General features: G+C 38.7%; 1 protein-coding gene across 1 annotated transcript in view; it reads right to left on the bottom strand.

Moving 5' to 3' along the window:
• The window catches only part of SLC12A1 (solute carrier family 12 (sodium/potassium/chloride transporter), member 1), a 51,628-nt gene that overhangs the window by 6,470 nt on the left and 20,057 nt on the right, over positions 1-25,101 (bottom strand). The window contains exons 10-23 of the mRNA XM_010571866.1: positions 23,655-23,739; positions 21,792-21,943; positions 20,069-20,176; positions 19,158-19,281; positions 18,146-18,247; positions 16,125-16,280; positions 14,315-14,414; positions 14,117-14,228; positions 10,078-10,218; positions 8,105-8,211; positions 7,146-7,228; positions 4,447-4,590; positions 2,352-2,483; positions 2,008-2,119 (exon numbers count right to left, since the gene is read on the bottom strand). Coding sequence (XP_010570168.1) covers positions 2,008-2,119; positions 2,352-2,483; positions 4,447-4,590; positions 7,146-7,228; positions 8,105-8,211; positions 10,078-10,218; positions 14,117-14,228; positions 14,315-14,414; positions 16,125-16,280; positions 18,146-18,247; positions 19,158-19,281; positions 20,069-20,176; positions 21,792-21,943; positions 23,655-23,739 — 1,658 coding nt within the window. The remainder of the gene's footprint in view (positions 1-2,007; positions 2,120-2,351; positions 2,484-4,446; positions 4,591-7,145; positions 7,229-8,104; positions 8,212-10,077; positions 10,219-14,116; positions 14,229-14,314; positions 14,415-16,124; positions 16,281-18,145; positions 18,248-19,157; positions 19,282-20,068; positions 20,177-21,791; positions 21,944-23,654; positions 23,740-25,101) is intronic.

Below are 25,101 nucleotides of genomic sequence, written 5' to 3'. Positions count from 1 at the left end.
GTACAACACTGGTGGTGTATGTGTTGGTGAAAATTTGGTTGGGTACATTGATATGCAATACTTAAAGAATCTGTTTCATTTATGAATTTGTATTGATCTACTCACAGGTTGTCTTTACATATTCTCATAAAAGAGAACACTTTGCTTTTCTGCCCCACTTCACAGGAGGAGTAGTTTATAGTTTTGTGTGTGTTTGTGCTAAGGTTAGGCAGGTTTAGTTAGGTTGGTTTTTGCCTTTGGTTGAAGCATGGTTGGGAACTTGGTGGGGTTTTTTGTTTTGGGGTTAGTGTGTTTGTTTTGGCTTTGGGGGTTTTTTTTGGTATGTAAGGTCTGGAATTTGAAAAGGTGAGACTGTTCCTAGGAGCAAACCATGATACAAATACATATTTGCTTATGACCTGAGAATGTATTTGTTCTTTTTTATAAAAGAACAATATACTGCTTATATAAATGTTGTTGTCCCTTGGGGCAATCCTTGTTTTGAACACCTGAAAGAGCAAAGTCTCAACTTCTGTAGAAAGGTTTTAATATTTGGGGAATTACATATTAGCAAAAGTCCAGGTAAATTTAATTTCTGAATTGCAAATACAATGGATGAAATTATACTTGGATGTTGTTGTATTAGATCTACCTAGGGAATTCAGTAACCACCTGGCCTCTGGATTTGTGTCTTTGAAGGCTTCTGTGTGTGGTGGGTAGAATGTGCTGTTGAGGAAAGCTAGTGTTTAGGTAGAAATACATACACACATTGTTTTCTTGGAGACAAACTAGGTCATTGTTAACTGTACTGACCATGCTCTTCACTCTGGCTTTTGTAGGACAAGCAGTGTATGCAGGTGCCAGAACCGCCTCTGTGAAGATCTGTCATGTTTTGACAAATCCCATTTGATGTCAAAACCTCCGACTTCCTCCTAGCAAAATTTGGTGACTTGAGTGCTTAGATCCAGGAGCTAGTTGTGGTCCTGAACAGCCAAGCTTGGGCAGACTCTGGACAGGGAGGAGAGAACACTTCCCTGCAGGTCCTTGAGCAGCTGTAAGGCTTTTTTTACCCAACAATAAGAACAGTTTGTGCAAACACTTGTGGATCTCTTCTACAGAAATATGTTAACTTTAGGGTAATCCTTACAACTGACTGAGCCACAGTGCAGTAAAGGTTGTTTTATGTGAAAGCAAAAGCTTAAGGGAGCATCCCTGTGGCAGCTGTCTTTCTGAGGCACTGTTTCGTAATCCTAGTGGTGCTGGCTAAATTCTAACTCTTGTCCTTGCATCCTTCGTGCTTGTTTTCCACTAGAGTTTTGGTTGGATATGTTTTTTTTACTTGCTGCATGGTGCTGCTGCTCTTTGTTAAGCAGTTACTGACTTCCATTGCAAATTGGCCTGCTTCCACCAGTGGTGAAATGGCTGTGACTCTAGTGTGTAAAGGGCTTTGGAAGAAAAGGTCCTATATAGAGTGATGATGAAAATAAGTTTATATTAGTACCTTTCATTTGCTTGAAGGCTAATGATGATTATGAAATCTAGACTTTTTTTAAAAAGCTAAGTTAAATCAACTTGGTCTTAGAGTTGATTAACTTGCTTTTTAACTTCTTTACATTTTACCATGGTTAATCACATTTATGTGAGCTATCTGTCTGTCGTATTTGCATATGAGAAGCTTCATGTGCAATTTCACTTACTGTTAACTGGACAACCTCATGTAAATCCCATAAAACTAATTATATTCTCATTACAGAGTGCAGACCACTCTTTTTAGAGAAGGGAATATGAGCTGTTAATGGCAAAAATTGCTGGATGTGAGTTTCCTTTGGTAATTGCCATTAACATTGAGCCTTGAGGGCTATGCCATAACCTCAACACCTTCCTATCAAGTGTATAATTTTTTTTCATGCTGCCCACAGTACAACAAATCAGTTGTGCTGAGAAATTCCCAGCTTCCTGCTCTATATGCATTATATTCAGCATCAATTCAAACTCCTTAAACAGTGAGACAAATATAGTTATATTTACACTAGTTTTTCTTCTTCAATCCTATTGACTTTTCCTCCAGTGAAGATCCTTAATTTACAATTTTTCCACTTCTTCCTGATAGTTAGAATGTAAGGAATCAGGATTGTTAGACCTGGAACAACATATAAAATTGCAAGAAGATCAAATTAGTGCATTGCATGAGAAAAACTCCATCCTTCACTTCATCAGTGTTGGATGTAAGTTAATCTTAAAACATTTAAACCAGACAGAAAATTGACTATGTATTGTTAAAAGAAAACAGTTTTGTGCAAGTTCCCAAGCCGGTTTTTATATTTGCTAGCACAGAAATCTCTCTCCCTGCAGTTCTTACTCAAATTCCTTACCTCCATCATCAAACAGCCACCAAATGTCAATTGTACCTTTTCCTTGCTTCTTTTTAAATTGAGTGCTGGCTTCTAGCAGCTTCTGATTGAATTCACCCACATGCATTGACTGTATTGTGTTAATGGTACTCTCTGTAATGAGAAAGAAATATGGAAGGATTTCTGACAAGTGAGGCAACAAGTAGCTTTAGGGAGTCAAGTGGAGAGAAAGCTTCAGGAAAACGAACTTTTCTGACATAATTTCTATGCTTTAAATCTGAAAAAATTTACAGCGCAGATGCTATGGACTTTTAATATACAAATACAGACAGAAACCAAAGCTTGTGTAGTACTTTGTCACTAGATTATAACATCTTGAAAAGGGTTATCTCATTATTTGTTCTCTGGATCTTTTTAGTTAACCTAAAATTCACTGGGACCTTAAAAAGCAACTGGGAAATATCTGATAGATTTTAGAAGTAAATGGCATTATTTTGCATTATTTTCAAGCTCAGCTGTCTGTTGTAAAATACAGAGCTGCCTGAAATGCACAGTAATGGTGGACAAAGAGAGCTAACAGGGTACATCGAGAGCATGGGTGAAGCTGAGCCTGGAAGGCAGAAAACATAAGCGTATAGGGCAACTTCCCTATGCTTGAGAGGATCATTGTTAATTGAAAATAAACTTTGATTCTTGCTGTTTGCTTGGCTGGCTTTAAAAGGTACAGTCTTGCCTGTGTACTAACAATATCTTCTCTCATTCTATCTTTTGAAGCCTGTGGCTTTATTACTGCTTCTCTTTTGATGATTTCAAAGAGGTGGTGTCAGAGCAGTATTTTAAATGGAGCAAACAGGCTTCTTTAGAGGTTTTACTCTGATCTGCTAGGTTCTGAAAATGCTTTGTTTATTTTTCCTGTATTTCTAGAGTGTGGACAGGATAGTTCTAAAGCAGTTATTGGCTTTCCTCTACATCTATGCTGGAAGATGCAACAACTCCGGGGAGGATGAATGTATAAGCAAAACAGAGAGGCAGGGATATTTATTAACATCATCTGTCTCATATATAGAGCCAAAGTGTGTAATACATATTTTCTTTATGCCTTTCTGAACTAAATCGAAAAGGGTAGTTGAAAAAGGGGTACACAGTCTTGTGGTATTTGTTATAAAAATATATTCTACTGAAGCTTGCAAAATGAACTGAAGTCTGCCAAGTAAAGAATAATGACATTTTATGTTTCCAGTCTGTAGATCTTCTTGATACCTGTGGGAGTTGCATGCACAGCCAGATGTAATAGTCTCTGCAGGTGAAAATTCTGAAAATACTTGTCTGCGTACAAGCATGGCTTCAGGTGGGTCATTATCATTACAGCCTAGCAACTGTGAAATAATACCTTTAATTCTGTCTGTATTTCTGCATCATTTTACTATATTTGAAATGTAATTTCGATTTCATCACCTATACATTTAAGTTATGTGTTAATTAGTTACTTGACAGCGTTCTGTATATGTACTTTCAGTACTTTTACCACCTTCATTTGTGCATTTTTATGAAATTATGCTTAGAATATAGAGCAGTAGTGCTGTTTTTTACCTATTTTTCAGCTGGGTATTGGGTTTGTGCATGTGTGTGTATATACTGAATAAAGTGAGATTGCTTGTTCCCTGAATATTGTGCATATGTTCCTGTTTTCTTTAAAGAGGAGGAAAAAAGGCCTCTGTTTAAAAATTGAAAACACCTTATTAAAAAAACCCAACCAAACAAACCCAAACCCAACTTGTTCTGTATTCCTCAAACTTTAATAACCATGTGCTATTTCTGACAAATAGAATTCAACAGAAGCTGAGCTTATCTAGCAAATGACTGGGGGGGGGGGGGGGGGGGGGGTGGGGTGGGGGGTGCAAATTGGTCATGTTATATGAGGTAGCGTGTCCTACCAGCAATGGATGCTCACTCTATTCTGCATTACGTGGTTGTGGCCACCCAAACAGCTTTGCATAGGGTAGGTCCTGTTACAGGGGCTTCTGTGTTTTTGGCTTAGAGTCAAAGTCCAGTTTGCACATTGGTGAAAATGTGATGCATTGAAGGGTCAGGAAGAAGTTGTCATTTTGGAACTTACCCTTTTTTGTTTCATGTTTTGAGAAATTGAATGAGCTGGCTTTTCTGAAGAATCCACAGATGCCACTTTTTCCTTCTTCAAAATCATTTTCTTTAATGGTAGCTTCCAGTGCCAATCTTTCCTGCTCCAGCTTCTCGAATTCCTCTGTATATTACAAAAAGTAAGGGAACTGGTAACACATCACTTTCTATTTTAAATTAAATCACTTACTGAAATAATGGCAGTGATGTTGTTGCTGTTCTAGTACTTTATACATGATGTAAAGCTGCCGGGAGGAAAAACCTCTTTTAAAATGTTTTTTCCTTGCAAACCAATAGGGAGAAGGAAGCTGAGTTCATATCTAGAAGCCCTAACTTAGGGTGCCCATGCCTACAGCAGTGGTGTGTACTAAAGTGCTATTCAGCTGCCCTCAGATTTCCTTTTCCAGATCAAATTCGGTATTACTGTATTTTAATAGATACATGAGATACTATTTATTGAGTTATGTTTGTGGGTTTGTTTGTTTGGTTTCTTTCCCCAAAAGCTGTTTTCCTAAAGTGAGAAAGCTGAGGTATTGAGTTCTAGCCCTTGGGTCCCTATTCTAACAACAAGGTCACATGGCTTTGGACTTTGAGATTCTCAGAAATATGTAAGGATCCTGAACATGCAATCAGTTTCCATGCTGAAATATTTTTAATGTTTTAATTTTTTCAGCATTTGCTGCAAAGATGTAAGATTTAGCTAACCAATTCTGTAAATTCAGTAATGTAAAAGAACAATTTCATCTTAGCAATATTGGACTTTTGCTAAGAAGAAGGTACCACGTGTTATTGTGTAATATATTATGGTGAGGCACTAATTAATATGATCCAGGCATTTGCCTGCGGAAAGCTTTTTTCATAAGGAAACTTCTATTTGAGTAATACATGAACTAAGAGTGAGGTAAATTTATTTAAGACATATTTTAAAAAAACACCCCAAACTCTCACTATCTAGACATTGTTAGCTCTGTTGGCACACTCAGTTGCCAACAGAAAAGAATATAATTTCTTTTACTTTAGAATCCATGACAGCCATGTGCTCCTGATTATTAGACATGATGATAGTCACTAATTTAATGGTTTCTCAAAACTAAAATTTCAGTTTTTCCAGTACAGAGACTTTGTATCTGCTTCAAAACATTTCCAAGTATTTGAGGGTTGTGCCCCCCGCCCCCCCCCCGGCATTCCTAATTCTTTCTGATTCCTTATGTTTTAACACTTGGAGAACGTTTGCTAGTTTGTAAGAATGCAAAGTTAGTATTTGGTATTTGCTGTAATTTCACTGGTGTTCTAATGACTGTATCTTCTGAGCAGTCAGTTTCTGACTTACATCAAGCAAAGAGGCAGATCTCTTTCAGGTGTCAATAGAGGAGAGAAAAAAAAGCATGATTAGTTTGGAATTTTTTCTTAAGTCCCCGTAGTTTTGCCCTGTAGCTCTCCATGCACATCAAGCTGCCAGTCTGCTAGGTAAATATTCATCTACCCTTGTTTCTTTAAAGGAGTCTCTGGCGCCTTTTAATTCTGAGAGATGATCTGCTTTTGAGGGTTGCCTCATCCTAGAATTCGTCCTTTTTAATGGGGAGTTAATTTTGGTTTTAATTAGCTAAGGGACTTATGTCCTTTCTGGGTGTTCTCCCCAGCAGTTCTGAGCGTGGTCTGCATTTCTCTGGGTAGAAGCTGGCGGCAGATTTACAGCAGGCGGCAGCAAAGAGTCGCCATTCTTTTTATGCCTGCCTATGTTCCTTGTCTATAGATTTTATCTAATTCATTTATAACACAAAACATTTGTCTGGTGGGGACGACAAGGGATGCTAGGAGTAATGTCCAGGTTTAGGCTGCATCTGTCTGCTCAAGTGGACAAGCTTATGAGAAGTGGGAAAATTATTGTACTGAAAACGTAGAGAATTGTTCTGATGGGATTTTTATATGGAATCATTCCCTCCCCAGGGTACCTGAGGAACCAGTAAGACCTCTGTGTCCTAAAGAGGAAAAGGAAAAATGAAGGCCACCATTGTACATGGCTTTTGGAAGCCCTTCATTTAGGTGTAGCTTGACTGCATGCTCTGTTTCCCTCTACCTTTTCCACCCACATGGTATGTCTCCCTGAATGGTTGTGGTATGGTGGAAGATTTTCCCTCTGCCCCTGAGAAAGGCACTGCTAACCTAAGGAAGAATGAACAAAAAAGTGAACAAGAGAACTATGTTTCCCGTGGGTTCCAGATTTTTGTGTGGGTGGGAACATTCTGGGCCCCAACGTTCCATAGAGGTGGTACCAAAAGTGCAGCTTCCTGATTCCTGCCAGTCCCAGAGATCTCGGGTAGGCAGAGGGAGGAAGATGTGCCAAGAGCAGGAAGGAAACATGCTGCAGAGTGACTGGTTGCTGTGGCACAGCATGATTTTACTGCTTTAGTCTGTGCCTGTGCTGGAAGTGCTTTGGGAGTGGAGTTCTCTGGTGTGCCGAGCCCCTTAATGTGTGAGGCTTGGCCTCCTGTCACTGCCAGTGCTTCAACAAATATTTTGGGCAGTACTGAAACTGCAGAAGCAAGGAAGAACTGTAGAAGTTATGGGTGTAGGAACTATTCTAGAAACCGGACGATGACTCTAAGAGCATCGGGCAGATTCCTTCCCGTGCTGAGCATGTAACCAGCATAGATATTCAGCTATTGAGTTGCCACATACCTTGAACCTGGAGGACCTGAGATATATCAAATCCTTGGCTAATTCTGACTATAATCATGCCGAGCTCAAAATCAAAGGCATCACTGAAAAGAAAGAAAAAGAATATATCCTTTCATATCTTGCATGTTGATGAGGAAAGCTACTTTAAGCAGATCAGTAAAAGTGTTAGTGCTCACAGGGAGGTGTTGCTGCCATGTACTTGGCTGGTCTGGGTAAAATTGCAGAAGGAATTGCCCAAGATTAAGTACTACCAACTTTCTTCCCTGCTTTAAAAAAAGGGTATCATTGGGCATGGGAACAGATAGGCTATTGCTGAAATGAGTGTTTCTGACAATACTTTTTATGAACTAGGCTGCCATTGGGCAATTTTTTTCTCCTTTTTCTGAGGAAATAACAAAGCTGGGGTGGGTTTTGTTGTTCTTTAACTTGCTTCAGCTTTACAGGTGAATTTTGAGCAAGAATCTATGAGAAGCCTGTTTCTAAATGACTGTTTCCTAGCTAAATCCCAACCCACAGAGCTGCTGAGCCTTAGGCACACATGAGATTTGAAGCAAGGCTCTTCCTCTGTCTCCTAGGCTTAAAAGAAGAATTCTATGATGTTCTCTTATTCCCTAAGTATGTACATCAGGGCTGTTTTTCTCTGAGCTCCTGCCCACTAAAAATGGGAAAATGCAGTTCTGCAAAAGCACTGCTGACAGCAGTGCAGCTTCTTTATGTAGCATTGTCAAGCCACATCAGCTCTGATAGTGCCAGGTGTTTCCTAAGCAGGTCTTGCTAGGTGTGTGAAGCCAAGGAGCCTTTTTTAATGGGCAGAAGCTTCTGTTGCATAGCTCGCCATGTGTGAACCCAGATTTGTAGGTATTTTCTTACCTTGTTTCTACATGTCAAATTCTGTATGGAAATGCTGTATAAATCTGGTCTAAGAGGAGTAAAAAAGGAGATGCTGAACTGTGACTTACTGTATAATGCCCACATAGTTTTCAACTTGCGTGGCAGTGGCATTTCTCCAGTCCTTCTTAAATCCAATCACCAAGGTATTTGGTTTCATTCTACCCAAGCCTGAGGCCTAACAATATTAAAACACTGCTTGAGAAGGTACACACACATGCTTTTACTGTAAATGAAAAGTAATGGCAAAAGATAACTGAAATAATGTTCTGGAGACACATATAACTAGATTGCATTTCATGAATGTCCTTCATGCTCATACCCTTGCAGAAAGCAGAAAGATTAGCTCTAAATCATTCCAACTATAAATAATTTTAGATGACAGAAGTGTAGTTTTGCTAAATTAGCATTCATTTGCATTTCTTCTGACATGCTCTCATTAAAACGGTTCAATAACTTGGAATCAAGAGAGAGTTCAAGCACTGTATGTATGCTTATTCTAACATAATGGCATAAAGCTTTTATCAACAGATGAACTGGGTCTGAAGTCTCTTAAAACAGCCCAGATACACAGAGAAGGCACATCCTGTTAAGAATAATTTTTTTGCCTTGCACTTAGAAACTGTTGCTGTTTGCTGGTTTCTTTCCAAAAGATTTTCCAAAATTAGGTGTCATGCTTTATAGATAAAATTACATTTTATAAACAGGAAGAATAAAAGGTTTGTCAAGATATTAGATTGCCTTCAAAACTGGGCCTGGATGCTAAAACCTGAACAAGTAAGGGTTGTCAGATCTAGATTCAGCTAACCTAATTTTTATAGATAATAAATGTATTGGGAACCTTCAGGAGGAGACCCACAAATACACCAGCTCATCACATTGTTACACTTGCTAATTTTTACTACTAGCAAAAAGAAAATAGGTAAAAACTGTTGGAACCTTGGTGGGTTTTTTTTTTTGAGTAGCACTGATACATCTGCACTATTTACATTGAAATGGATGATTGGTTGGCAAAGGAATGCAGATGTCCTTAGGTTACAATAATGATGATATGGTTATCCTTCTGTTTGCCGGAAGGGAATTATTTGTGGTCCAGTAGTTGACTTTGGCAATAGTGTTTAAGTTGTAATGGAAAGGAAGAGATCATTAGATGGTAACAGTTCTCAAAAACATCAAAAGGATCTCCTGCTGAGACAATGTATAAACCCAAGATGAAGTGTCCTTGTGAGGCTTTGATAGAACAAAGGGATCTTTATTAATAATATTTCATCTTGCTCAATTGTACTGCCCATTCAGTAAGTGTACAAAGAGTCCTGGTAGGCTGCCTTGAACCTGGAGGACCTGACTTACCCAGGTATTTCAGTCAATCTCCTACTGTCTCAGTTTGCACTGATGTCTTTTCAGCAGTGTATTTTGTGCAAAGGATGGGAGTTTTCTCTACATTTTGCCTCAGTACCTGTATGTTTAAATATTCATATAAGTGAGAGAGAGAGGGAGATGGGGAAATATGAAAATAGTGCCTCTGTGCCTTCATTAAGGCTGTTTTAAATGGACTGTTGGAAATGATCTGCTGTATTCTTGGAATAATATAAAAATATTGCAGACTCTTTTATTTAGATGGCCTTCTATCTGTTTGCAGAAAATGTATATTACACATTTTCAGTTTTCAATTAATGCAAAAATATTCTCAGATATTTAATATGCTGCATAATACTAAACAATAGAATTGCTTTGAAGTGTATCAAGTGTTGGCTGCAGAGACATTCATATGTTGCCCTGTAGATGCCTCTCTTTTTTTAATAATAGTGTCTTGTTCATTTAGGAGAGAATCAGTCTGCCTTGTGTCATAATTCCATAGCCCAGAACTAGATCTCTTTATGAAGTAACCTGTAAAATAATATACATGTACCCCCAGAATGCCCTTTCTGTTTATAACATTATCCATATATACACAGGACTTCTTAAGGAGTAAACAGTAATGCTTTACATAAAGGGATGCTTTGATGTAATGCTCTTCTGTGTGTTCTGTAAACAAAAAGCTTACCTGAAGTAGACTTCTGACTCCATCTCTGAAGCTGTCAGCTGCTACTGCCGCATAAAAGGCTTTTCTTTTGTTCTTTGTGAGCCAGGCCTGCTTTTTTGCCATGCCACTGTTCATCTCCTTAACACACAGCTTGCGTGGTCCCTGCATGATACAGTAAAATATTATTAAGAAGGCTTTGTATTATACATCACACAGTGATTTTGAAGGAGTTACCTAGTCTGCTGTGGGAGCGAATAGAGAGAGTCAGAAAAATACATTTCCAATAAGGGTCCACAGAGATTCAGCATTTTGAAAAGAACTATGCTGCTAACATAATTCACATTCTGTTTGAGAGGGCTGAGGCTGTTAATGCCACTTAAATATAGTGATTCTGACAGAAAGAAGGACTACTATGGATTGTAACATCTTAGAAAAATATCTAAGGTATGATGAAGCATCTCAGAGTGAATAAAGTCCCTCCCTGACTTGACTAGGTAAACAAGTCTCAGCAGATCTAAATATATATGGTTAAGCTCCTATCTACTAATAGTAAGAGAAAAGGGTTGTTGCCATACAATTGAAGATGCAAATGGCTTTGTCACCAGGTTCTTCCAGTGGTCATCTGGTAATTTAATGAGACAAAAATCCATGTGTGTATCTAAGTCACAAGACATGACACACTGACTTGACAGCAGAGAATGGGCTGGCAGTGGGTCCCCAAAAGATTATGCCCAGGCAAAATGTCAAGTCTGCAAGCATGGCTTTTAGAAGGATTGAGATAACTTTGGGAAGCATGTATCTGGAATTTAATTGATTTAAAAAAAAAAAATCTGTGCTCTTCAGTTTGAGTTTAAGGTTTGCTAGGCTTTGTTTATTCCCTTTCATGTTGTCTTTAGGAAGCTGAATCAGTCCAGAGCTTCTGCAGTGAAGAAACTCTGAGAGGGACACTCAAGAGTCTCAAGTTTTAGTGCTACTGGGCTGGACAGGTAGTCTTTGCTTTCCAAGGCAGGATAGAAGAGCAGAATTATAAACTGTGGGAGCATGTCCAGCAACATCAGAGACAGAAGCAGTAATTGGACGTGCCAGAAGGATAGAGCTGGCTTGGAAGTGCTTGGAATCCAGTGAGTATTTCCGTGTGCCTAACATGGGAAGTGCTACCAGTTTGGTTTGTTATAAACAGATAGTTTTGAACTTTAGTTTGCTGCAGAGTTTCATTTTGCGCTTTTTAGAATTTCTAATGTTTTTGAGGATGCTGGCAAGTTGCAATTTTCATTCTAATGGAACAGATAACTAGAGAAATTGGTAGAAGTTTCCTATAATATAAAACTAGGAAGGCTTGGTAAACTCCTGCTCAGGAAACTGTATTTCAAAATCCATATTTAAATCTTTTGCATTTAAAGTAAGTTAGTATATGGTAGCTTCTTCTGTTAAGCTGGGAAACTGGTTAAAATAGAGCTGAGGGAGATTTAGATTTTTTTCCTTCATAGTAAATACTGTAAGCTCAAAATTTATTTCCCATTGAAGAACAGTGTAAGACCCGAACTGAAAGAAATTATCTCCAAAATGAAATGTGTGGAAAGGATCAGTTAATTCAAAATCAATTTCTAAACGGTGATTTTGAATGTAAAACCAAAGTGTCCTTCTTTCAAAACTTTTCAGCCTTACTGAAACTTTTTTTTTTTTTTGCTTTCCTGGAAGAAAGTGGGATGCACTCTACATTTATATAGATGTAGAAATAACTGCAATACATTTACTTTCAGTGAATTAGCATTGGCTGCTAGAAAAGGAGGCAAGGCTGTCAAAATAGATTTTCCGGCTAGTTCCATCTAAAATCCAGAAAAATACCATTGAGAAAGAAGCTGTGAAATGACCTGGCAGATTTCATATGTCATGTTTTTATTCTTGCCTTTTTCATTAGTATTATATATTAAAAAAGTGAGTTTTGACCTGATCAAAGTAGGCTGGGTTGATGCTCACTCAGGTGTTGTGCCTCTTGTATGTTTCTGAACTCCTTATGGCTATTTGGGAAGTATATGGGGAAGGATGGGAGAGTCCATGTGATCTTCTCTAATGAGATCATGCTACATTCTTGGGTGATAGTAAATTTACTGGAGTTTGTTTGGATTTAATGGGCATAACTTCAGAAGAGTTTGATCCTGGGTGTTGGAAGAGTAGTGTGAAGAGCTGGGAATAGTAAGTCGAATAATAAGATTGAAGTTCCCTTGTGGGAAAGGAGAGGAGAAAAAGTCTTACGCTTCTTCCCAGTCTCTCTAAGGAGAGTGCCTGAAGATAGTTTCACAACTGGCTTGCACAGTATGTTTCTGCTGTCCAAGGGGACAGTCCCACCCTTCTATCAGATAATAGCCTATCTGTGTCCTTCCCTGCTGCTCCCTTGTATCAGTGTTAGTGTTACTGCAATTGTACAAGGAGTCCAGTGGATTTGCAGACTGAAGACTAACCTTGCAAAAATATTTTACGTGAAGGTAGGGAGTAAAAGCAGAATAGCCCTTTTTACTAGAAACTCAGAGTGTTCAAGCCAACAGAGACAAATAACTTTAAAATCATCTTTATGTTCATATTTATTTTACCTATCTCTGAACTATCTATCACCATGTTCCTGGAAAGTTTCTTGCTGCCCTTTGGGAAAAAGGAATGGAAGATATTCTGTCTGGCACAAAAGTGTCTCAAAACTTTATGCATAGCTAGCAGCATGTCAGCTTTTGAAGCAAAATATGCTGGGCATTACATTTATGGCTAAATAGTCTTGCTGTATTTGTTATGATATATGTTGTAGGCTGCTCTTCAACATGGTCCCTAGGAATTTTATCATCCACTTTTTGCCACAATTTTGCAAATCACAAGGGTTCATTGTGTCACGCTTTTATTACCAACCAAATTAAATCTAGCTTAAGTTGCTGAAGAAATAATAATAAAAAAAAAAAAAAATTAAAATGCTTGCTCTAGCAAAATAGACTTAGGTATTTGTATAGACAGGAATGAAATCTCAGTTCACCATAGAAAGTACTAATATTAGAGAAACATGCCTAAGAATTCAGAAAACTTGCTGAAACTCAACTTTAGGAAGCTGCATAGTCTCAGGATCTTGTTGGGATTGATTCTGTGCTTACTGAATGCAGTGGGAAAGCTAACAATAATTACAGTAGAGAAGAATTAGGACCATTCGCTCTTCATAGATTCATTTGATTTGGGAAGAATCATACATAGATATTCTGTACTCCCTTTCTGCAATGTGGCAGCATCAAATTAATTAATCCTACGCTCCTGTAGAGGAGTACATTGTCTTGCCTGGACTGACTCCATTAGTTAGATTCTGTGGCCCCATTTGGTGCTATGAGCTGTTTTTTTTCCTCTCAAAATTAAAAAGTTGTTGTAATATTTAAAATACATTTTCTCTTCCACACTACAAACCCATCTATTTTTGTTCTGTCCTAATGAAAGACTAGATCTTCATCCTTTAAGATACATAATTTCTTATGTATTTATAACTAGAAATATACTTTGCTCCTCTCTCTAGATCTCAGAAGGGCATGTTTATCCTCAAAATTAGCATTGTTACAGTTTTGGAGAAACCACTGCAAAGAGAGCTGAATTACTTGCCAAACCCCAACACTGCAAATCAGTGACAAAGCTGAAAATAGAACCTGGGTAATTTGACTCTTGCACTATAATCCTTCAAGTTTTGTTTTTTGTTGGTTTTGGGGTGTTTTTTTTTTTTTTTAAGCCTTGCTGTGTCCGTTTAAAAAAAAAACACCTTTCCTTGTAATGCTTTATTTTTATCAAACCATTTTTTGGTCCGTCTACTATGAACTCTGAAATGCATCTCAATGAGGCATTTACCAGCAGGCTCTGTATCAGCCGATAGCTTTTTTGTCAAGACTTATGACAAAATTCATTCTCGGTGCAAACCTCTTTCATGGTCTGCACAGACACCCGTCAGCACCAGTGGGAATATTGTGTGCCAAGTGAGAGTGGAATGTGTAATGGAGATCTTCAGCACCCACTGGTGCTGAATTTTCAGATTTATATGAGTTGACCTTACCGTGTACACTTCACAACAGATGCACAGCCCGTTGTTCTTTGTGAAAGTATGTGTGATGTCTAGCAGAGCAGGCCTGATCATAGGAGCTCCTGTTAATGCTATGCACTGCGGTCTGTCAGGAGGAAGAAAGAGGTTGTATTTAATTGGGTGATGTACTTATTCAGAATAAGCCATTCTACTGTTCACTGGAAATCTTACCTGAAGTTTTTCACATGGTCTTCCACTGTAGTTAATGCCAGAGCGCTGTCTAAGGCATTAATATAGTAAAGAGCCTGTGTAGAAGAGCCCCAATTTACTTCTGTATATAATAAAGATAAATAATGCATGTTAAATCATGGGCTTTTCCCTATGTTCTATTGCAAAGGTCAGCAATCATGTTATCCATGAGTCAAAGCAGGGTATATCTCTCATGCTTCATAGATACAGAGCTATCGTTCTTTGTGCTTCATAATAGAATAGACTTTGCTTGTGTAATGCAAAAACAAACATGCTAATAAATAGTATAATTCTTTATATAAAAATTGTAGGGAATGTTCTTCCTCTGCTTCAAAACTGCGTTCTTCTCTGTTCCATTAACTTTGTATCCTTCTCCCATGTATAAAATGGACAGCCCTGAGTCATGTATTTGGTGTGGAATTTCAGGAAGTTCCAATTAAACCACTAGGAAGGAACATTGCTAGCTCCAATTAGCTCTGTTCTACTATATAGGTCAAAAATTGTTCTCCAAAACCAATTTTGGCATATACATCTTTTCTCATTATTGTGCAGCTGTTTGGTGGGTGGAGACAGATAAGAAACAACTTTCTACACTTTGAGATCTACATGAACGCAGATCAAGTCCTGTTATGCCAAGATACAAAGCTAATAGTGCAACTATGTGAGGTTTGTGTAGAGGCCTTCTTTTCTAAGGAATATTAGTCTTTTCTGAACCCTTCAGCTGCTGGTAAATAAGTGCTGAACAAAAGTCACTCTCTTTAGGGAGCAGGAGATGGATAGCTTTTGTACACTGTCTTCAGTGAATTTAACCAAGCTTTAAGCTGCTACTTTGCAGCAAGGACACTGACAATATACTAGGAAAGGGTAGAAATCCTCAAATTCTTTTGACAACTGTCTCGTGACAGGTGTGTTATCCTACAGCTGATTATATTTACAGGAAAAGAACCACAGACCATCCCAGTGGGTATGACGGCACAGATAGGGAGGACACAGAGCAGTACAGCAGTATACGCAGTAAAGAATAACACAGGCTCAGACCAGGTGTTGGTATCCCAAGCTAGCTGCAATGAAAGCACATCTTCTGCTGGGAAACTTGCCTCTTTTATTTGTATTGTTTTTTTTCTACTGCAGAAATAATTCAGATGGTTAGCACTGAGATCTGAACCTGGGTTAGTTTTGTCCTTGGATATGAATAACCAGACTGTATAGTCTCGTACTGGTGCTTTATTAGTGCACAGATTTCTGAGGACAGCTGCTGTGATTTGCTGAGCTACTAAGCAGTTTTTCCAGCAGTAAAGTGTGCCCATCTTTCTTGATTTACTGAGGAATTGTAGGGAGGTGCTGGAGAATGATCAGTTCATGAGTAATTCAGCTTGCATTTTTGTTGTGTAACAGGCAGCAGGCTTATATTTTGAGTGAGGACCCCAGATGACTCGGCTAAGAGCACAGCAAAATTCAGGTGAGGTTTTGTGTGGATGGAAAAAAATTGAGTGATACTCAAGTGAAAGCCCAAATGTAGTAAAGACATGATGGGAATAAACCATTGTGCTGGAATGCTTACACAAAGCCTTGAATCATACTTGAAGTGCTTGTTAAACAGGCAAAAATTCACTAGACTATCATCTTAACCTATATTATACAAAGTGGGATTTAATGGGATGCTCCAGACTTCCCTCTAAAGAAAGGTATTGGAGAAAAAGTAATGTCCAATTCTGTAAGGAGAATTAATTCCTGTAAAATCCAGTCTGGATGCATAACATATGCACAAAATAATAGTGTTTTATGGCCTTACCTGGTTTCTTATATGTTACATAAATATATAGAAAGAGCTCAATGGCATAAGTGATGAGAGCTGCCCACCAGTTGATGACAAACATGACACCGCAGCACAACAGGGCTCCAAAAAGTGACACCCACATGTTATAATATCTGAATGCAGGTCTCCAACCTATTTAAAGAGAATTGAGGAAATTGGAAGAGCATAAAATATATTGATCAAATAGTGATCCACTGATTTTGCACATACAAACCCACACACATTTTGTTTCAGGCTTTGCCAGAAGGGGTGGGAGTGGTATGTGCAAATTCTCAAGTACCATGAGTATCAACAGATACTTTCAGGTGTTGGCTGATGTAGATTTCTATATGTATAGAGTACTGGGTCTTACAAGCCTTTTACTATAAACCCTTTCCTACTGCTTTGTCCAGTCTGGCTTTGAGTAGCCATTCTGTTTATATGTATTTTTGCAAAATTAAAGCTCACTGGTTCAGAACTGAACACAGATTTTCCTGTAACTCCAGGTAATTGGCTACTGTGTCCTTTTGATGTATATACATAGAACTTATTAATGGGAGCCAAACACTTGCTGAGAGGAGAGTTTATCCCAATACTGTAAGCGTACCTGTCTTAACCTTGGAAATCGCCTGGCCTCACTGCAGAAAAATAAAATCATTTGCAATTGACTTTGAGAAGATGTTATTCCTGCTGCTCTTCAGCTGCAGTACTGAATCCATCCCCTGCTAGCAATTAAAATGATGAAGGAAGCAGTGAGCCTCCATGGTTTGCAGGTCTCTGCCAGGTGTTCTACAGATCAGACTCTTTGGAGAGGGAAAAAACACAGAAGATGAAAGAAGGGGCTGAGCAACCCTATCTTGGATCATCTTTGTAATGAGGGAATGGGAAGGTCCTGCTGTGAAGAAATTTGCTGTCCTGCAGTCTTGCAATTATTATAATTATCGCTATGAATTGGCAGAAATTAACTGGAGGAAATGAGAAAAGAAAAATGGCTGCAGTATTGTCTGAAATGTAACTAGTGGCAGAGTAGAGTCAGATGCACGCACATGAAGTCTATAGAGGTAATTTTTACTCAGCTCCAAGGCTGTGTAGAGCAGATCTGCATTTGTTCAGCTGTGCAGGTAATTAGCAGAAGTGCTCATCTCTTCTACCCTCTGAACAAATGGCACCATGCAGATCTATAGGAAGGAAGTTGATGTAGGCATTTATGTCACTACTACAGTTTCTTCACACTAGAAATCAAAAATTTATTCCTTGCTCCTTGAATTGAATAATTGATTCACAGCGGCAGGAAATTGTCTTTTCTGTGTGCCAAAACCAGTGTTGCTCAGCTGATTGACTTTAGTCCTTAAGGTGTCACCCCTTCATTCATGAAAATGATGAGAATTAATTCTGCCGTGGTGATGCACAAACCTGAAAGCCACTATGTTCCTTTGCTGTACAACTGTAGAGAGGGACTCTCAAGTTACCCCTGAACAGGACCTCGTTGTGCTTCACCTTAAAATTCTGCTACTAGCCACTGCAGAGCTGTGCTGATGCTGTTTGGTGGACCTGTTCTTGTTCTACATGTTCCCTTCCAAGCAGTATCGCTTCTGGTGCAATTACTGTTCTTATGAACTTTCCTGTGAATTTCACTGTAGATTTAGAGAAGGGCATAATTGCTCCCCACTATACCCTGCTTACTTTATGTGGCTAGAGTTGGCATAGGTTTTTATCCACCCACGTTGTGTGATAGTGAGGGGGAAAAAACACCCTGAGGAGGAGCCTTTCGGCTCCAGTGGGATCAACCAAAGTCTTTTTCATACTGTACAACTGTAGGGAATGTAAGGACCAGAGCCATTATTTTTATCTTTCGGAGGGAAATAAAATGTCATCATATTCAATGAGAGCAGTAAAACCTCAGATGACATAGCTTAGATATTTTACAGGTACTGCAGCTTTCTCTAATATACAGTCAAAAATTCGCAGAGATCAGTCTATGAAGCCCCCATTTAAATCACTGGTGAATGCAGACTCACCTGGAGATTTTGCGTATGAGGCATGAAAGCAGGAGAAATTAATCAAAGCATATGAAGCCAGGAAGAAATTTGAGATGATGGGAGCAATGGTATTCAGTTCAGCTGCAAGACACACACACACACAAAGTCAGACATAGGCACCAGTTTCCTAGATTGTTGGATAGCTTTTTCTTGACGATGCATTAAGTCTGGACATTGTCTGAAACTGTCATCCAGGAAAAGCTTGGGTATTTTCCTTGTGGTACTAATTTAAGGCCACCTTGATACACCTTCATTCATATTAAGTAGTATCTGCTGATGCTGATTTTAATACCATTTTGTGCTATGCAAGGTTATGCTTGATACTCTGATTCGACAGACTGGCTCTTAATGATGTAGCTCTCATGTAAATTTCAGAATTTTAAATACATAATTGAGAGGACTTATAGTTAAAACTTACTGGTTTGCTATTGAAATGGCAATCTGAATTATCTCTGCTAAACTTCCCATTTATTTAGTGTCACATAGTTTGAACTTCCAATCTTGGAAAAAATAATGTAAAAATCCCCACACCCCTAAATATGGTAGCTGGGATTTTCTACCACCGAGGCTGGCAAAGTGGGATGTGCTTTGGAGCCGACTGTGGGGAAGGCTTGGCAGAGTAGGCTTCCTAATTATCTCAGAATTACCTCAGAGCTATGTGCAATATAAACTAGAAAACAATTTTCAAAGTTGGTGACTTTGCCTTATTTTACATAGTTCTAAGCACTGCCCTCTTCCAGTGAACAAGGATTGCACTTACTCTGCATCTTTGAAAATGCGGCTGTGGTGGTGTTACTAGAGTCCCTGTTGGTTTCTTTTTGCCGCCTTTAAGAATAATGGAATTGCTACCAGGGCTTTGAGTGTGCTTGGGCTTAGGTCAGAGCTTACCTGACTGGAATTTTTTCTAACCATAGCTAATCATTGTATTAAAATATCGGTTTATATAATTTCAGAACATGAGATTACAACAGTTGTGTAATGATATACAAACCAATCAAAATGAATGCCATAGCAATCACGAAAGTGAGAACATATCCCCTGATGGGCTCGTTGTTTTTTCCGTATCCTTTGGCAAAGAAGTGGAGCCCTTTGTAGACATTGTCCTTGCAAAGAGCCTGGTAGACAAATCAGAACATAATTCTGTTAAGCAGTGCTTTCTTGCATCAGAAGTTCACTGCCTGTGAGTGACAGCTTGCTAGGCTTTTGCTAAACAGAAATTAAATCTATCTAGTACTTCAAGTACATCTACTGTTATGGCACATAAACATTCAAATAAGGTGGTAAGCAAATATCCTACTATATTATTGTATAGCGGGAAAACAGAATCACAGACATCTAATGCTTATTCAGTGCTTTAAAAAAAAGATTAACTGAATAGCTAAACAAAGTGTAAATTGGAGGAAACTGAAGCACAAATCAGTGGCTTGGTCTAAGTTGTACAAGTTATCTTTCTGTCCCGTGCCCTCTGTTCCCATTCTGTCCACACTGCTGCTGCCCAAATGGCTTCTGGACAGCCCATTTGAGCACACCTGCGAGCACATGACTCTTACAGTCCTGAGGGCTCCTGTATATTCCTGGCACTCCTGTGCTTACAGGATGGCTTTCTGTAAGAAGATAGAAGTGGTCCTGAAAGTAGCCTTGAAGCTATCTATAACAAGCACACATGTATGCCTTGCTCCTGCAGCAAAGCTGAGTTCTGACCAAAGGAACATTATCACCCTTGTATGAGGGTGGTAAGACCTGGCTGTTTCTGTTGAAAAACATTCTACGTACTGTTTTCCCTGCCTCTTCCCCCCACATGTATCAGTGTTTATATATATATCATTGGGCACATAGAGTTCAGCTAAATTTTATGTCTTTGAAGTAAGACAGAGTATAAGGAAATGAATAGTTCAATTTTACCTGGAAAACTTTGGGTGCGCTGACAAGAGATGCTAGAGCTGATGACAGAGTAGCAGAAAAGATGCCAGCTGTGATGAGAGGACCAAAGCCAGACACCATGCTCATCACCTTCAGGAAAAAAAGAAGGGAAAAAGAATAGTCAGGCTTGCATTTGGATATACTTTTTGATCACAGACCCATTTTAATACTCTGTTTCTACATGTCTCTGCTTTTCATGGTTCTAAACTCAATATACTACAAACCAACTGTGAAGTAGGGAAATACTGTTATTCCCGTTTTAGTAAAAAGCAATGGAGGTGTAGCCAAATTTTTATACAAGAGTGCAGCTGTCTGCTGAGGCAGATGAGTACTCTGTGAGATTTTCTCACCTCCTTTACTAACTGGTTGCTATAAGTAACAGCCGCTACTTGATGAGTAAATAGTCAGCTTGTAGCAAGAAGGGAAAATGGAAATGGCATGAAAAAGCACCAAAGTATGAAATGTGGTTGGAGGCACTTTCTTTGTTTTTTTCTTGATTATTTAATATGGCTAAAAAGAGAGAAAATGCCCAACTGTGCTGGCATAACAGCAGTGCTGCAAACAGTAATTATGGTCACTGTCAGGCCTCCCTCAGCCTTCCCAGAGGGGCTGCACTGGCCTCTGCAACCACTGAGGCAAAAGGGTTGTTGAGAAGCACCAGACAAGGAAGCTAAAAGATGAAGTGGACAGATGTGAGTGCCAGATACTTCTTGGTGTGTAGGAAGTACTCTAGGAAAGAAAGCAGTTAATCCTGGAGATTTGTCAGATGAAGACATATTTTTTTCTGACTATAGTCTGGCAAAGATAAATGCAAGAAGTGAAATTCTGTTTATGGCTGTAGGGACGTCACTGATTTTAAGGGTTGCCCTGAGTCTGGGCAGCTGAACTGAGGTGGAAGAGAGGATGGCAGATGACCAAGAAAGGAAGGAAAAGTAGTCTGTGACAGGGGCAGCATATCCCTTTTAAGGTGGTTACCCAGCCCTGTCATTTATCAGAACCAGCTGAGAAAAAAGCAAGTGACTTTAAAAGCTACAAATGACTAGTTGAAAAGCAAGTGCAGGTGAGTGGTGAGCTCCTCTCGTGGGCTGTGAAGCATAGGGGCTGAACAGACATCTGGGAGCCGTGGTTGTCAGGCTGCAGAAGAACTGCTTTACTTTGATGCTTTGCCTAAGCTTTATTTTGAAGAATAGAAATGGCAGTCTTTCTGTGGCCTAGGAGAAAGACCCTGCTACTTCTCACTTGATTTTTCACTTGACTATTTTTGGATACTTTTTTTTAAGAAGTCAGAACTCCAGTTTTTGCACCGTGGCACAAACCTTTAACAGTGACCACAGCACCCCTGAGGTAAAATCACATCCATGTGTAAAGAGCAGTGAGATGAGTTGCTCTTTTAACAGGAGTTCCTGAGGTCTCTGTTAAGTCTAGATTTTGAGTTTGAAGATGTTACAACATATACTGCTTCATGGTACTTGTTGAAAGAGGAGGTAAAGACCTTACCGGAGTGCTGGGAAGGCTAGTGATGGGCAGTATGAAGGTACTGTGGAATGCGGGGGACTTTTCCCTTTGATTGTTCTTATAGTTTTTTACTTTTTTAGATAAAAGTGGATGTCCTGTTGCAGTTACTTGTTAGCAAATAATGAGTTTGCATGTTTGTACTTATGTATTCATGTATAGCTTATGATTATATGTATTATCTCATTAAAACCTGAAAATTATTCATCAGCCCATAATCACATGGCTGACTTGCACATCTGGAAAAATCATAGCCTAGGCTGCAGGCAGATGATCCATTGCAGCTCATTCCTGGTACAACTGTATCATTGATGTTCCCAGTAGCATCTCGTACAACACAGGAGGCTGTGGAAACAATGATAGATTATTATTTTCCTTCCACGTGACATCAGAAGAATGTTCTTGCCACGCTTTGACTCTTAGTCTGCGCACATTTTGTACAACTGCTGCCTTAGTCTCATCCCAAAGAGGAACGTTTCACGCTGGGCAGAGATTTCTTCCCTGCAGCGTGGCTTAGTTTCTCACATTGTCTGTAAGCAAATATTTACTTCTGTTACTTTTAAAATAATCAGCCAGTTTACTAATGAGGACTAGCATATTTCTGAGAGCAGAGAACCAGACAGAGATCAACAATGACTTAAGTAACTCAGAAGTATATTGTCTGCCTATGACCACTTCTACAAGTGCCAGTATTCAAAGGAACCTGGTCAGTGAGGGTCTAAGTTCTAGGCATACACATTTTTTTTTGTTTAACAAGGACATGCAATTGCTTTAGAGACCGAGATCCTCAGCTGCTCAAATTGTTGTAGCCCTACTGATACCAATATGGTGAAAAAAACTTTAAACAGGAGAAATGGCCTATATTTTCTTTTGCTTTTATTAATATTTATGCTGTCTTTGCTTGCTTGCCACCAGAAATGGGAAGAAATATATGGAGTTAACTTAGAGCGCTGATCTTAACATCTTTACCAGCCAAAATGTAAGTTTATATGGTATCTTCAAATATGTCAAAAACATTGTTATTGAGAGTCCCAAAGTAACCATTATCTATTTAGCAAACCAATATGCAAACAGAAAGAAAAAAAAAATATTGCACTGAAAAATAGACAGCTCTGAAGCTGAAATACAGCTATTGCTTGTGAGAACAGAACAGTGCATTAACACAGATTTATAATAGAAAGTGAAGAATGACTACTTCAAGTTTAATTGCAGGGGAAATCTTGATCCAAATAATGCAATAACCTGAGCTGCAGCTTGACTCCAGTATTCTGCCTTTTGCATAAAGCAGAAGAACCACAGAATTCTGGAGGACTTGAGATTCATCTCCAAGAAAAGGGAGCACCCCACAGGGCTTTATGCAATATTGAGGTATTCGCTCATAAGGAAGAGTGTCATTTACAACACTCTTTCTTACAGTACTATTAAAATAGAAAAAGTAAAATATTTTTCTTGAACGGAGATTTATTGTATCCTTGTAATGAGAATTTAATTGCATATTCCTTCAACACAGTTCATGGCTTCAGTACAGGTTCCCCTTTTACTCTTGTGCCCATTTTGTTACCTCACATTCCAGTATTGTAGAGCACCTTGTCATGTAGTGCATCTTCTTTAAGACAGGCAATTGATTTCTGTCTTTGACATATAACATATAAAATGTGTGTGTTACTCATGAGTGCTCAGTAAGGCTAGTGAGAGCAAGTAGAAGCCATGTGAAATTTCAGTGTGAATGAGGAACAAAAGATCAGCAGATTGATCAGAGGTTCCTTTAATCTTTACTATGCTCATGGATACTATATGCTAGTGGTCTTTGTCACCGAATCAAATGCAAAAGTAACCATACAAGTTATATGAAAGTCCAGCTGCCAAATAGGGACTTTTGTTTCTGCTGGTTGCTGCTTTTTTCCCCACTGTTTTTACATACAGTAAAATCAAAACAGCTATCTCTCTACATAATGAATCCACAGGATGAAAAAACAGTGAGGTTCATTTGTGTACCAGGCTTTCAAACTTTTTTAACTGTATAAATTAAGACATGAAGCAGAGGTTCTGTACTTACCTGCACATATTGCAACGCCAATGTAAGCAACTGTTGTAATCAGAATGGCCAGCATTGTTCCTCTGGGTATTGCATCTTGTGGATCCTTAAAACAAAGCAGTGACCCGAAAAACACCGTGAGTTTGTGTGCTGCAGTCTGATTGCATTTGCATGCTAGGGAGCCCTGCCACATTGTGATATGAAGATACCTTTAGAGGGTAGATTTTTATCACTTAGACCTGCACCAACTTTTGCTGTCCCAGCACGTAGATAGTGAAGCAGTCCTGTGGTACAGCACTCATATCCTGGACATAGTGAAGTATATTCTGCAGGAGCAGAGGTCACATTTATAGCATCAGGAGAGTCCTGAGCTCTGCATTTCTGGGAGCTCCAAACTCTCTTTATGTTGCAATGGGCTTTATTTTAATGTTTAATGATATAATGGGTAAACAGTTACTAAACTAACCATCAAACTCCTGTGGATGACAAGACAGGCCCATTTTTGGTTAATCGGTAAGATAGATGCAGACAGTCGCCCTGTACAGAATACAGTACTTTTGTGATTAGCAACTAGTAATTGTTAGTTGTGTCTTGACAACAGGCTACTTCCTTTCACTGCTTTGACTTTTAATTTAGGTAATTTAATAAGGCTGGGTTATAATGCTTACAGACTGGATCACAACAGTATTGGCTTCGATCATGCAACAGTAAGTAAGAGTCCAAAGATCTGCTTTATACATTATAATTTTAAAGGGGATTTTAATACTAGCCAGCCTTACAATTTAGCATGTGCTTGTTTATGCTAGGAAGCACTTTTTATGAATTGTTGTCTTATGTTGGTTTAGTGAGGTTTTTTCAGTCAAAGATGCATGGAATGCATTTTAAGCCACAGAATTTTGTACTTTTATAACTATGCTTGTTGCATGGGAAAAAAAACCCAAAATACAAATTCGGAGTGTCGTGTGAAACATGGATGAACGACTTAACTGTGTTAATAATTAATGTAATTTTTAAATGAGGTAAGGATTTATTGAGCTGAAAAATAATTGCAAAGTCACTTCAGCTGCATAAGACCTTTTGCCCTCAGATCATAGTAACTTTAATTTATACAGTTCTGGTATGCATGTCTTAGGTCATTGTTTTTGTGGAGTCTCGTGCTGCAATCTTTAACACTGTAACATTACATCTTAGGGTTAAATCTTCTTACAGCTTTTCAATTTTTTAATTTCATCAATAATTAAACACATACTTAATATGCTGTTAGTACTTTAGGGCCTGCTCCAAAACCCACTGAAGTCACTAGGAAGACAAGCTGGTTCTGTAAGTGAGCTTTGGACTAGGCCTCTACTTGAGTGTGTAGCAGCTACAGAAGCATGTATGCAGGTATTTGCAACAAATTCTGAAGAAAGTTTGGTCAATTTTACACTTTGAAAATACTTCTTAGCTTGTCTTTTAGGTTTCTGGAGAG

Source organism: Haliaeetus leucocephalus, unplaced genomic scaffold (genome assembly GCF_000737465.1).
Source record: "Haliaeetus leucocephalus isolate CR32 unplaced genomic scaffold, Haliaeetus_leucocephalus-4.0 Scaffold339, whole genome shotgun sequence".
Lineage (NCBI taxonomy): Eukaryota > Metazoa > Chordata > Aves > Accipitriformes > Accipitridae > Haliaeetus > Haliaeetus leucocephalus.
Note: the sequence above shows the minus strand (reverse complement) of the source record. Positions and strands in the feature narration are given on the sequence as shown.